Source organism: Triticum urartu, chromosome 5A (genome assembly GCF_056163025.1).
Source record: "Triticum urartu cultivar PI428250 chromosome 5A, HENAU_Tu73, whole genome shotgun sequence".
Lineage (NCBI taxonomy): Eukaryota > Viridiplantae > Streptophyta > Magnoliopsida > Poales > Poaceae > Triticum > Triticum urartu.
In genome coordinates this window covers 491,477,021-491,490,742 of record NC_141877.1, presented here as the reverse complement: position 1 = coordinate 491,490,742, position 13,722 = coordinate 491,477,021, and the positions used below count along the sequence as shown (strand labels likewise).

Genomic DNA, 13,722 nt, shown 5'->3' with positions numbered 1-13,722 from the left:
ACATACGAAACCAAGCGCGAGGAATAGTTTTGGAAACCGGGGGTGTACATGAGAGTCAGGTTTCGATCTTGTGGAACTGTGGGTTATGGGCCCACCATGTGGTTTGAAAGTAGGAGGAGCGGTGACATCTTGCATAGTCATGATAGCAAGGCATGTCAGAGGGTAGTCTGTCGATTATGTCGACAACAACGTCGATACCAAGGGCGAGGGACAAAGAGAACCATTTTCCTGCTCGTTGAACGAGGCGGACCAATAGGCAAAGTTCTTGTCCATCGGTGGTTATCGGAATGTCATCAACAATAGTAATAGGCTCTTACTGATAGAGTTATACAACGAGGTGCTTACTAAGCAGGGAATTATCACTGCTTAGTCAAGTCAGATTACTGGAAAGGTTAAACAGTACAATGGAAAGGAAAAATGTGCTTAAACACATCTTTCAGGGGTATATCCTTCCCAAGGACAAGCAGAGCATGATATCCATGATAGGATATAACGTAGAAAAGCTCTTTAGGTAAGGGAGAGAAATTTCATGACATTATCCATATAGCGTTGTTTGGATAAATGAGCAGGAAACATTTAGCATTGGGCTGCAAATGTTCTTGTTGAAAATCAGAGTACCATAGACATGTTTCGAGATGGGCATTGACATGGTCTTCAAGTAAAGATCGGACCTTGGAAACAAAAAGGATCCATCAGGAACAACTTATACAATAAGTCTTACAATTTCCTCATGGAAGAATGGCCAACATTGCTAAAAGGAAGAACTATAACAATAGGGCCTACCGGCCAGGTGTGCTAGGCACGACACCACATTATCGGGTCACATAAGACCAATGTTATAACTCTTGGAAATATGTTCCAACCATCATATCTGACCGAGCTTCAGATCTGATTGGTGTCAGGATAACTCAGACTCAGGAGGCCCGAGGTGAAAAGGTGCGACACAAATTGTCAAGATGACATTGTAAGATTCTCGGGAATTGAACTATGGAAGCAAGTTCCGAATCATGAGTTCATTATTAAATCAAGGATAGAATGAGGTGGCTGATGAACTCAGCGACAATTCAAAGAGTTTTCCAAAAGATGGATTTCCACAATTAAGTGAACAAGGAGATAACCTTAGTCAAATCAAATGACTTAATGATGTATGCTAGAGGGAACCATACACAATTAAACATTGGTTGAAAGGTGCACCCGAAATATGGGTTGGGTTGCACGACCAACGTCGGAATGGCGATTGGGCAACCAACACACCAAATTGGAATCATTGTCCAATAACTCTGAAGCAATAGGGTTGCTAGTGATATTAGATTTGCACAACGGAGTTCACTCAACACGGGGACCAAGTAAGGAATGGTGATGGCGAGAAGCATCACTGTATCACGAATTCTTAAGAGGTGGTGAAATTCTCACAACATTGATGACATAATAGAAGGTAATGTTCCAAGGTAAAGAAAACCAATTGCTGGATAGCAAGGAACTGAAGGTATAACACCAAACACGAACACGCTTGTGTTGGTGGGAAGGCAATAAATGGTCGATGATAACACAAATCATCGAGGGCAAGGATGGTATTTCTCGTCATGAATTCGATTGGTATCCTGGAAAGAGTTAAAATTATGATGATGATCACAACAAATTTTGCCGAGAGGCTCCATGAGGATGCAATCGCTTGGCGATGACATCAAGCCAAGGGAATGGTGAAGCAAAAGGTTATTATAACCATAGATAAGATGCCATCTCAGAATTCAGAGTTGTCTCTCAAGACAACCAATATGATGGTGAAAGTTCGATGTAAGCTTAGAGCACTGTCGGGATTGTGTCTCGAGGATGAAGGACATAGGTAGAATGGTCAAGCAGTCAGCCTGACGATGATGATGTGGTCAATCAGCTGGGAATGACACGATCGAGTACAAACTCGTATGCATTGAAGGTTACTAAGAGTTGTTGAATCGCAGTGCGGACTCGATTCAGTTATCGATGTCTTTGAGTGTTAAATTACTCAGAGCTCATGAAAAATTGGAATCAATGAGAAGGTAGCACTTGATGAAGAACTCATAAGAGGTTATGCAGTTCCGTGATAATCTTGAGATACTAGGGGGTAATACTCGACGACAAATGAAAGTAGAGGTTGGTCTGGGGTATTACTCCGCAGAAGACAAGTGCTTAAACTTGCACGAGAAATTGTATTTAAAGAAGAACATGGTCGGAACCACGATTGCAAAAGGCCAGATCCCAGATACAAGATGAACTTATACCAAAGGAATATTTAATTAAGAGAAGCTTTAATGATAAGATCTACATCGTGTCCATGGGCATGAACGCAAGGTTCAAGGTCGACTCCCACTTCTTCAATGCATAACTTTTCATTCACCTCTCGTATTTCAAAAATGACATTACTTGTTGAAAGTTTTTACCTGGTGCAATACCATATAAGTATGACCCGTGAAATCTTTTGGGTTCACACAGTTTTAGAGCAGGTATAGGTTCAACCCATAGGGGCATCTTAGGAACATATACCACAAGCTTCAATCGTAAATACCACCAGCTCGGAAACAAAGCATGGTTGAGGAAACAGAGGATACAATTTACTAAAGGCCTTATGTATCCAAGGAAAAGGCTCACAGGCTTATTGAATATGAAGGACGTTGTTGGATAAAATCCAACAAATGATCTGGTGGTCCTCAAGGGATCTGGTGTGAGCATCGGCACTCAACCAGAGGGAGAAACAATGCAAGGAGATCAGACTTTAGAAACAACTGACTAATTCAAGGCTCAAATGCAAAGGAATTATCAATTCCAAGACAAGGGATCGGAAGCAATGCTCTGATCAGGGATGGATAAGTTGAATAGCCTTAAGGGTAAGATCGATGGTCAATTTATTGGTCGAGATCCAGCTCATGTTTAAACTGGCGTCTGAGCCGGAAGGATGAATTCTAGGTTCCGACTGATGATTGCGTGCATTCGCACTCATGTTGAATCAATAGGATCAAAATGACGGTCGCAAAGAATGCCAATAAGATTACTATACTTATGGGATTAACCATAACGCAAGCAAGGAAAGAACTTCAAGAGCAATAAGCTACTGAGGATTTTCGGAAGATTGAATAGTATTTCAATGACCATTGTGAAACACATGAACAACTGGGGGATGAGCAGATACTCGATAAGTGCGAGAATAATCCGTAGGGGTATACAGGTGACAAAGAACAACAAGGCAGTAAGCCCAAAGGATTATCGAAACAACGACGAGTATTACGGGGTATCTTGTAATAACAAGACCCAATGGGAATAAAAGTAAGAACGACAGGTGTAAGTATTTATCCATAGGGATTTTTCAGTGGTAGGGAATTGCAAAAGCAACAGGCACAAGGACTCGAAAAAATATCGGAGAGTATTGTCAGAATCTTCTGTTGAAGCAGTCGATCATCCGTAATGAAAGGGTTCTCCGGCAGGAAGTGGTAACGAGAACCTAGAGTTAGATTTTAGCAAAATCATTTAACCCAAATAGAAGAGAGATCAGAGTCCCAGAGTATAGATCGAGGAATAAAAGATCCTAATAACACCCGATGGCGACGTGGGCCCGTAAGGCACACAGCCAAGTTAGTAAAAGTTTTTGCAATGTCTAGACTCGACTTCGGCCAAGGAGTGTGGAAGGGGAGTTCCTACAGGCAGTCGGCTCTGATACCAACTTGTGACGCCCCCGATTTAATCGTACACTAATCATACACGCAAACGTGTACGATCAAGATCAGGGACTCACGGAAAGATATCACAACACAACTCTACAAATAAAAATAAGTCATACAAGCATCATATTACAAGCCAGGGGCCTCGAGGGCTCGAATACAAGAGCTCGATCATAGACGAGTCAGCGGAAGCAACAATATCTGAGTACAGACATAAGTTAAACAAGTTTGCCTTAAGAAGGCTAGCACAAACTGGGATACAGATCGAAAGAGGCGCAGGCCTCCTGCCTGGGATCCTCCTAACTACTCCTGGTCGTCGTCAGCGGGCATCACGTAGTAGTAGGCACCTCCGGTGTAGTAGGAGTCGTCGTCGACGGTGGCGTCTGGCTCCTGGGCTCCAACATCTGGTTGCGACAACCAGGAAGAAAGGAAAGGGGGGAAAAGGGGGAGAAAGCAACCGTGAGTACTCATCCAAAGTACTCGCAAGCAAGGAGCTACACTACATATGTATGCATTGGTATCAACTGGAATAAGGCTATTATATGTGGGCTGGACTGCAGAAAGCCGGAATAAGAGGGGGATAGCTAGTCCTTTCGAAGACTACGCTTCTAGCAGCCTCCGTCTTGCAGCATGTAGAAGAGAGTAGACTGAAGTCCTCCAAGCAGCATCGTATAGCATAATCCTAACCGATGATCCTCCCCTCGTCGCCCTGTGAGAGAGCGACCACCGGTTGTATCTGGCACTTGGAAGGGTGTGTTTTATTAAGTATCCGGTTCTAGTTGTCATAAGGTCAAGGTACAACTCCAAGTCGTCCTGTTACCGAAGATCACGGCTATTCGAATAGATTAACTTCCCTGCAGGGGTGCACCACATAACCCAACACGCTCGATCCCATTTGGCCGGACACACTTTCCTGGGTCATGCCCGGCCTCGGAAGATCAACACGTCGCAGCCCCACCTAGACCAACAGAGAGGTCAGCACGCCGGTCTAAACCTAAGCGCACAGGGGTCTGGGCCCATCGCCCTTAGCACACCTGCACGTTGCGTGGGCGGCTGGAAGCAGACCTAGCCTAGTGGCGTTCCAGTCCAATCCAGCGCGCGCCGCTCCGTCGCTGACATCAAGAAGGCTTCGGCTGATACCACGACGCCGGGATACCCATAACTACTCCCACGTAGATGGTTAGTGCGTATAGACCAAATGGTCAGACTCAGATCAAAGACCCAGATCTCGTTAAGCGTGTTAAGTATCCGCGAACGCCGACCAGGGCCAGGCCCACCTCTCACCTAGGTGGTCTGAACCTGCCCTGTCGCTCCGCCTCAAAGTAACAATCGGGGGCCGTCGGGAACCCAGGCCCACCTCTACCGGGATGGAGCCACCTGCCCCTTCAGCCCCCATCTCCGAACAGTATCACAGGTAATGTAACTGTGTAAAGTATATTGTATATGCCCGTGATCACCTCCCGAAGTGATCACGGCCCAGTAGTATAGCATGGCAGACGGACAAGAGTGTAGGGCCACTGATGGAACACTAGCATCCTATACTAAGCAGTAGGATAGCAGGTAATGGTAACAACAGTAGTAGCAAGGACAGGCTATGCATCAGGATGGGAATAACGGAAAGCAGTAACATGCTACACTACTCTAATGCAAGCAGTATAGAGAAGAGTAGGCAATATCTGGTAATCAAAGGGGGGGCTTGCCTGGTTGCTCTGGCAAGAGAGAGGGGTCGTCAACACCGTAGTCGTACTGGGTATCAGCGGCGTCGGTCTCGGTGTCTAGCGGAAGAAGAGGGGGGAAGAAACAATGAATATAATGCAAACAGATGCATAACGATGCATGACAAGACAAGTAACGGTGCTAGGGGTGCCCTAACGCGGTATTAGGTGATACCGGTGAAGGGGATAACATCCGGGAAAATATCCCCGGTGTTTCGCGTTTTCGGACAGATGAAACAGAGGGGGAAAGTTGCGTGTTCGCTATGCTAGGGACACGTGGCGGACGAACGGGCTGCGTATCCGGATTCGTCTCGTCGTTCTGAGCAACTTTCATGTTGAAAATATTTTAATCCGAGTTACGGATTAAAAGATATGATTTTCTAAAGATTTAAATCATTTTTAGGATTTATTTAATTAATTAAATCAACATTATCCAGAATAGTGTTTGCTGACATCATCATGACGTCAGCATGACGTCAGCGGTTGACCTGGTCAACCTGACTTGTGGGTCCAGTGGGACCCACCTGTCATTCTCTGTTTAGTTTAATTACAGATTAGTCAGGTTAATTAATTAATTTGGCTAATCTAATCAGGATTAATTAAGTTAATTAATTCTTTAACTAATTAATTAATTAAATTAATTAATTAATTAATTATTTATTTATTTATTTAACTAAAACGTTCTGGGCAGGGGCCCACTTGTCATAGGCCCCAGGGGGCTGATGCGGATCCAACGGGCGTTGGGCGCCCGATTGGGGGGGGGGGACCCGGGCGCTGGCCTCGGGCCTTGCTCGCCGGCGAGACAGAGCGCCACCACGGCACGGGTGGCGGACGACGCAGGGATTAGGGCAGCGCGGCAAGCGGGAGGGGCCGAAGCGGGGAAATGGTGGAGGAGCAGCAGCAGCAGAGGCAGCGGCGGAGCGGACGTGGAGGGAGCCGGAGCGCGGGCGAGCAGAGGCATGCGCGGCGGCAGCGTGCGCGGGAGGACGGAGGAAGGGGCGCGGCCCTGCGCGACCGTGGCGAGGGCGCGGTGCAGTGGGGAAAACAAGGCGGTGACGCGACGCGCGGTGAGCGAGCGGTGCATGCGAGTCGCGTCGGCGCGTGGCGACAGGCACGCCCGGACGGAGCGGCGCGCGGCCAGGGCACGACCCGACCGCGGTGAGCGCGTGCGCGCGGTAGGGGAGGTCGGGGCGTCGCGAACGGCGCCGATGACAGAGGGAAAGGGGGGAGAGGAGGGGGTCCTCACAAGGGGTTGCAGGGGTTCGGGCAGCGGTGCTTGGGGAGGAGGTCGATCCGGCGACGGCAGCGGGTTCTGGGGCGCCGACGAGGATCGACGGGGTGGCGCGCGGCATCGGCGTCGGCGGGGTCGGGGCGCGCCAGGGTCGCGGGGCCGGCGGAGGTCGCTGCCCCCGACCTGGATCGGGGGGAGGGCAGAGGGAGCGAGAGACGTGGGGGGAGTGGGGGGTTTCGCCCCGATCCAATCTGGATCGGGAGGGGGCGAGGGAGTGGGGAGGAGTGGTGCGGTTAGGGGGTTAGGGTTTCGGCACCAGGGGATAAGGGAGTGGGGCGTGGCTGGGCCGGCCTGGCGGCCCGATGGCCTGCTGGGCCATGGTCCAGCAGGGGGGGTCTTCTATTTCTTTTTTTTGTTTAACTGTTTATAACATTTTTCTTTTACGGTTTTAATTCATATTATTTTAGTTTTATGAAATATAATTCTAGCACCTAAATTAGTGGTAGTAATTATATTACTGCCACAATTATCCTTTTATTTATTAAAAGTAGTTTTCAATAATTTAATCCTTTAAGTGACGATTAAATAAATAATTTAGCTATTGTTTCTATCATTTAGTGCATCTAAGCATTTTATAAAATTTTGGGTTCACCACCCTGATCATATATGATTTATTTGCTACACTTTGAACATTTTAGATTTGACTTTAGAAAACTTTTATCGTTTAACTTTATTTTAAGTTAGAATTCGAAAGGGACATGATACACCGCAAGATTAACAACAGTAACCATGGTGACGTGGCATCATTATCGTGAGATTACTGTAGCCTAATTATCCGGGCGTCACAATAGGACTAGCTATCCCCCTCTTATTTCGGCATTCTGCAGTTCAGTCCACATATGCTACCCCTTTTCCATTTGATACCAATGCATGCATATGTAGTGTAGCTCCTTGCTTGCGAGTACTTTGGATGAGTACTCACGGTTGGTTTGCTCCCACTTTTCCCCCTTTCTATACTCGTTTGTTGCGACCAGGCGTTGGAGCCCAGGAGCCAGACGCCACCGTCGACGAAGACTCCTACTACACTGGAGGTGCCTACTACTACGTGCAGGCCGCTAACGACGACCAGGAGTTGTTTAGGAGGATCCCAGGCAGGAGGCCTGCACCTCTTTCGATATGTATCACAGTTTATGCGAGCCATCTTATGGAAACTTGTTTAACTTATGTCTGTACTCAGATATTGTTGCTTTCGCTAACTCGTCTATGATCGAACTCTTGTATTCAAGCCCTCGAGGCCCCTGGCTTGTAATATGATGCTTGTATGACTTATTTTTTTGTAGAGTTGTGTTGTGATATCTTTCCGCGAGTCCCTGATCTTGATCGTACACGTTTGCGTGTACGATTAGTGTACGATTGAATCGGCGGCGTCACACCATGGTCCCCACTGCCGCCTGAGGTCTTCGGTCATCGCTCCGAACCGCCTGCTGCCGTCGTGTGGCCCCTTCGGGTCATAGCACCGCGGCCTACGGTCCATCGCTGTCCTTGCGCGTCGACTTCCTGTGGTATGTGCCGCACTGCCTCCTTTGGCGTGGGAACGCCATCGTCTGCGCCGGTCTTCGTCACGCTGCCAGGGTTCCTCGCCTACTTCGAGCATCGCCGCCGCGCTCCTAACCAAGCCGCAGCCGCCGCTCTTCCTCGGCGCCGCTGCAGCTCGCTCACCTGAGTCACGCCGCCAGTCCACCCCCTTCGTCTTCGTGCAGCACCAGCACGTCGCTAGCATCACCATCATCTACTCCGACCACCTTTGGTGACATCCCCCCCCCCCCCCGTCGATTGGCACCGCACCTCATCGAGTCTCTTTCTCTGCTGGCCCCTCCAACTCCTCGACATGGCGTACAGCTTGTGCATGTCCCTCGCCTACACATGCCCGGTGCTGGCAACAGCGATGCGTGCCTACGTCCACGACATGTCCTCGGGCCTGGGAAGCCTGGTGCGGTGCTTCGTCACATGCCCGGTCCAGACAACATCGACGCTTGCCTTCGTCTACGACGTGTTCCCGTCTTTGGCAAACCCGGTGCGATGCCTCGTCAACAGCATCCTCCTTCCGGCGCACCACTACCTCGACACCATTGCGCCTATGACTAACACGGCGCCTCCTTGTGCCCGCGGCTCCACAGCGACTACCTCGACACCGGCTACCCCGACTCGACATTGACCACGGCGTTCTTCGCACGAGTACCTCGACCACGGCTACACCACCCACACTCTCGGCTACCTCGACAACGGCACAAAGGGCTACCGTTTTGCTTGAGAAACCTCGTTGGTTTCCACTCCAGCCACGACTCCGCGATGCATCTACCGTTACGACTGTGGAGGGGGGGGGTCCGTCGGCTTGCCTTCGGATTCTTCTCCAGTTTCACCGTCTGCGTCGCTGCCGTTGTGTTCTGGCTTGTCTTGTACTTCAAGTTGAGCATGTACTTCTATATATATGCCCACGATGCTCAAGCAATAAATAACTACTCCACCAATCCCTCTATCCCTTCTAACACCCTCGAGTCATCTATCCTCCCAGAAATAGGCGTTAGTGCCACTTCCAATATCCACGAACACCACTGCTCTGTATATGGCCAAGGACTCCGGTGGTACAGCTAACAGAAACTCTGTCCAGGGCCGATCCCCGTCTACTCTCCTCAACCAAATCCATCTCACCCTCAAGGCGACATTCATCCACTTGAGGTTTGGCAGTCCAAGGCCCCCAGTCCAGTTAGGAGTGCACACAGTTTCCCAGGCCACAACACAACTGCCTCCGCTCGCACGGTACGGTCTTTAGCAACCCAGAAAAAACTTTTGCAGATGCGTACAATGGAGGCGATCATTTCTGCGGGGACCCCGAAGAGGGGTCGAACTCAGGTCGGCAGGGCAAAGCCCCCTGTCCAACTATCATCCACTAGCACCACATCATCCGCAAAGAACATACACCATGGGATATCTCTGTGTATATCCATTGTGACCTCATCCATCACGAGGGCGAAAAGATAAGGGCTCAAAGCTGACCCCTAGTGCAGTCCTATTTTGATCGGGAAGTCATCAGTGTCGTCATCACTTGTTCAAACACTTGTCACAACATTATCGCACATGTTCTTAATGAGGGTAATGTGCTTTGCTGGGACTTTGTGTTTCTCCCAGGCCAACCACATGACATTCCACGGTATCTTATCGTAGTCCTTCTCCAAGTCAATGAACACCATATGCAGGGCCCTTTCTCCATGTATCTCTCGCCTACACATGCCAGGAAAATGACTTCCACGGTCGACCTCCCAGGCATGAAACCAAACTGACTTTTGGTCATGCTTGCCATACTTCTTAAGCGGTGCTCAATAACTCTCTCCCATAGCTTCATTGTATGACCTCAAAATAAATATAACCTCTTTAATTTAATGTAAGACGTTTTTACAATTCAATTTGAACTTATTAACTTTGTATATTTTGTGTCTCCACATTTTTACAGAATTCCCACCATTATATTGTAAAAATAGATAGGAATGCGAACCATACACGTTAATGATATAATGATAGATTATATGATTATACAATTTACTATACAGCAATGCGTCATCATAATCTAGTAAAACATCTTGAGTGCAACACGTATGTGAACCTTCAGAAATTTGTAAATCGTATCTCTTCAATGTGGAAATATGTATGAACTATGAGCTTAAGGAGATGGAGCGGCTGAAATGCAACTTCTGGAGTAGGTGAAAAATATATATATGATAGTGTAGCTTCATTACCGGTTCACAGCCTCCTGACTAGCGAAAATTGAATTTGATTCTTAGGTTCACAAGATGACAAGAACACTCATTTCATTTCTTTACTTCTTTATACAATTAATACAATTAGAACGTTACAACCGGTTACGTAAGATCCTCTATTTTTAGTTGAGTGACATCAGAGGATATAACACACTTCAATATCGTATAATTCTATGGATCTTCGGACTTCTTAGAGAAAGGTAATAAAAGAAACAGAACTTTTCACAAGATCAAGAAAGCCAGGTCTTACAAGGAAGCTTTTATGTTACCAAGGCTTCAAGTCTCCAACAGGCCCAGCTGTCCAGTTGAGATGCTTCTCACCTGGCTGTAAGTATATGGTCTCTGGGTGCGGGAGTTTGCGAGCAAGGCCATTTAGAATCTGATGGAATGCATCTCTAGGTTGCGCTGGCTGCGGGAACAGCATGGCCTTCTTCATTGATGGGTTGGCGAGCAATCTTTGCTTCCTTAGGATATCATCAATCGGAATCGACGTGAGAATTGAATCAAGCTTTGGCACATCCTCCTCATCAACAAAAACACCAATTTCGTCCCAAGGGATTGCATCGGCGAAAGGCAGCACGATGTCGTCAGCTATGATGACTGGAATGCAGCCAAAAACCACAGCCTCCACCAACCTAGGACTCCATGGCGCCCACCCCAACGGGCATAAGCAGAAGACGGAGCGCTGCATATCTTCATAGTAGGTGGCAGGGTGTTCGGTGGAGATATCAAACAGAGGATTATTCTTGAAGTTCTCCCACAATGAAGCTCGAGCACCTCTGCATAACAGACTCGATAAAGTTAGTGATAGAATCAAATATCAGTAGCAAGATATGTATCGTCTCTGGGAGTATTCTTACCTTGCGTAATACCCACCCTCAGGGTCGTTCCCATTGTCATAGAACAAACCTCTGAAGTAAATGAAGATTGAGCGGGGAGTATCAGGAGGAATTAAGTGAGCCTGCATTTTCTGTGGTGGCGCAAATGGTGGTATAGTAATAGATCCCTCTTTCAAGCAAACATGATTCTTCTGTCCAAATGTTTGAACCAATGTAGCACGGCGTAGCAACGGAAGAATTCCACGCGCAATAGCATTCTCTTCCTACAAAGACAAATGGCCACTACACATATAAGTTCAGAACAAATGGCTGCTGAAGCCTGGTATACCGGCTCAAAGTTTTACTGTTAGTGAAACTAAATCGTGACCAGCTGTAGTAGTACCAAGAAAAAGGAAGGTACGAAGCAGGTAAGGCGATATACCCTTACCTGATAGTGAAAGCATGCCGCAAAATCATGTGGAGCGACAAAGAAATGATCTCCTCCATCAGTTCTATTCCAGAAAGGCCACCTCTTTGAAATGAACTGGATCGCGCTTCTCATCATCCTTGGAGACTTGAACGGTAACGGAAGTCCAGCACGAGTTAGATCACAAGTAGTGTAAACAGGAGCATAGAACCAATCGGCCTCTTCAGGGTTAACCGTCCTCACTGCACTAGAGAGCAAGAAACGGTGCATGAATATCTCAGCGGCAAACATGTGGTTGAGGCATCGGGGATCCTTGGTGACAAGCCTCTTGTTGTACTTGCTTGGCAAGTCGTAGACGAAAACCTTCAACTTGCCAACAGGATTGTCTTCTAGAACATCACCAGCACTTCCTGCAGGTCAATGATGTTGGTTGAGTAGAAGAACACAACAATCTCCACATGAAACGGACAAACAGAGGAGACCAATCATGTACTCCCTCTGTTCCGAATTACTTGTCGCAGGTATGGATGTATCTAGATGTATTTTAGTTCTAGATACATCCATTTCTGCGACGAGTAATTTGAAACGGAGGGAGTAACTATAATGAACCAAACAGGCTAATAAGTAACTAATGATGTGGGAAAAATCATGTGTACATACGACAACTAATGGTGTACCGACGAAATGCGAGTACATGAGGGAAGTCCATTTTCAATAAAGCATTTAGACATGATGCATCGCTCAGAAAAGTATATCATATCATCATCGGGTATTATTGGCCAACTACCTAACCTACAACTGCTCCATTAATTGGACCTTGGACGCATACATGGGACATATGCATCAAGCATAATTTTTATATAATCATACCACGATGCCACCACTCATGGTAGCTGAGCGGGACGCTGTCAGTGGCATTACTCAAGAATTTCCAATTGCAGGTCGTGCAGGCAGACACGCATGCCACTTGACAAGAAGGAAATTCAGAGAGTCCCAAACTAATTACACTATCAAATACAGTACTAGCAATCCCCTATTAGTATATTACACGATTGAAAGTTGAAACGCGACAAGGGAAAAATCCCAACTGGGGAACTGAATGACTCCACAATTTAACAAATTATTTGCACGCTCGCGATTCACGACCTAACAATCAGAACTCATCACCAGGGCAAGGCAGAGCAAGGGGAGGTCACCTGAGATGCGCTCGGTGTTCCGCTGAGCCTCCCTCCCACTCCCATCCAGCTCGTCGACGGCGGCCGCCGGCGGTAGCAAGAGAGGGGAGAAGCAGGTGGCCACGAGGAGTGCCGCCACACGAAGAAGCCGCCCATGCCTCGCGCCCACCATGGGCGCCAACTTGCTCGGCTAGGTAGAAAGCAGAGGCTTCCCCGAGAGGCGGGACAGGGAAGAAGATGCGGGAGCGGCCCTTTAATCAGGGGGGAGGGGAGGGGGATGGAGAAGATTGCTGGAGTAGGAATGAGAGGGAAGAGGAAGAAGAGAGCGAAACCAGGGGTTTGTTTTGTTGCTTGCGATGACAGAATTCTGGAGCGGGGGGAATGGACTGGGTCAAGGAACACGTTTGACCACAACAACCGCAACTACGAGTTAGGCCGTTTTTTTTTTTTTGAGAAATACGAGTTGTGCCAAATGGTCGCTTGAGACTAAACGCGCGCAAACAGCCAAACACCCGTTTTTATCCGTCGTCAACGCATTTCCAACTCAAATTTGAGCTGCATTTGCGTCGAGATGGACAGCGTCTGTATGGGCTGGACGCACGTCCTTGTTCTCCACTGCTTCGCCTGTCGGGGACACAATGCTCCCATTTTCTCTCTCATTCCCCAAAACCCTCCCGCACTCCCCCTCCCCTCCCTCCATGGCTGGAGCCCCGAAGAAATCTGCCGACCCAACTGCCACCACCACCCGCCCCGCGGCGAAGAAGAAGAAACCGCGGTCGGAGCTCACGCCGGCGGAGATCGCACGGCTCGACATAGAATCGGCCAAGAGGAGGGCCCGACGGACCATTCAGGCGA

The 13,722-nt window shown here is 48.1% G+C and overlaps 1 protein-coding gene across 1 annotated transcript; it reads right to left on the bottom strand.

The window, feature by feature from the left end:
* Positions 1 to 10,481: 10,481 nt before the first annotated feature.
* LOC125510054 (putative glucuronosyltransferase Os02g0520750) lies at positions 10,482 to 13,239 on the bottom strand. Its single transcript, XM_048675142.2, has 4 exons — positions 12,889 to 13,239; positions 11,714 to 12,102; positions 11,308 to 11,549; positions 10,482 to 11,226 (listed from the first exon to the last, which is right to left on the bottom strand). The coding sequence occupies exons 1-4, from the start codon at positions 13,037 to 13,039 to the stop codon at positions 10,713 to 10,715; spliced, it is 1,296 nt and encodes a 431-aa protein (XP_048531099.2). The 5' UTR covers positions 13,040 to 13,239; the 3' UTR covers positions 10,482 to 10,712.
* Positions 13,240 to 13,722: the final 483 nt, after the last annotated feature.

Bases quoted from the DNA above. Each gene is read 5' to 3' on its own strand.
- LOC125510054 (XM_048675142.2), bottom strand. From the start codon at position 13,039: ATGGTGGGCGCGAGGCATGGGCGGCTTCTTCGTGTGGCGGCACTCCTC. The intron at 12,103-12,888 runs GTGACCTCCCCT...ATTGACCTGCAG, and splicing joins GAACACCGAGCGCATCTCAG to GAAGTGCTGGTGATGTTCTA. The intron at 11,227-11,307 runs GTAAGAATACTC...TCTGTTATGCAG, and splicing joins GAGGGTGGGTATTACGCAAG to AGGTGCTCGAGCTTCATTGT.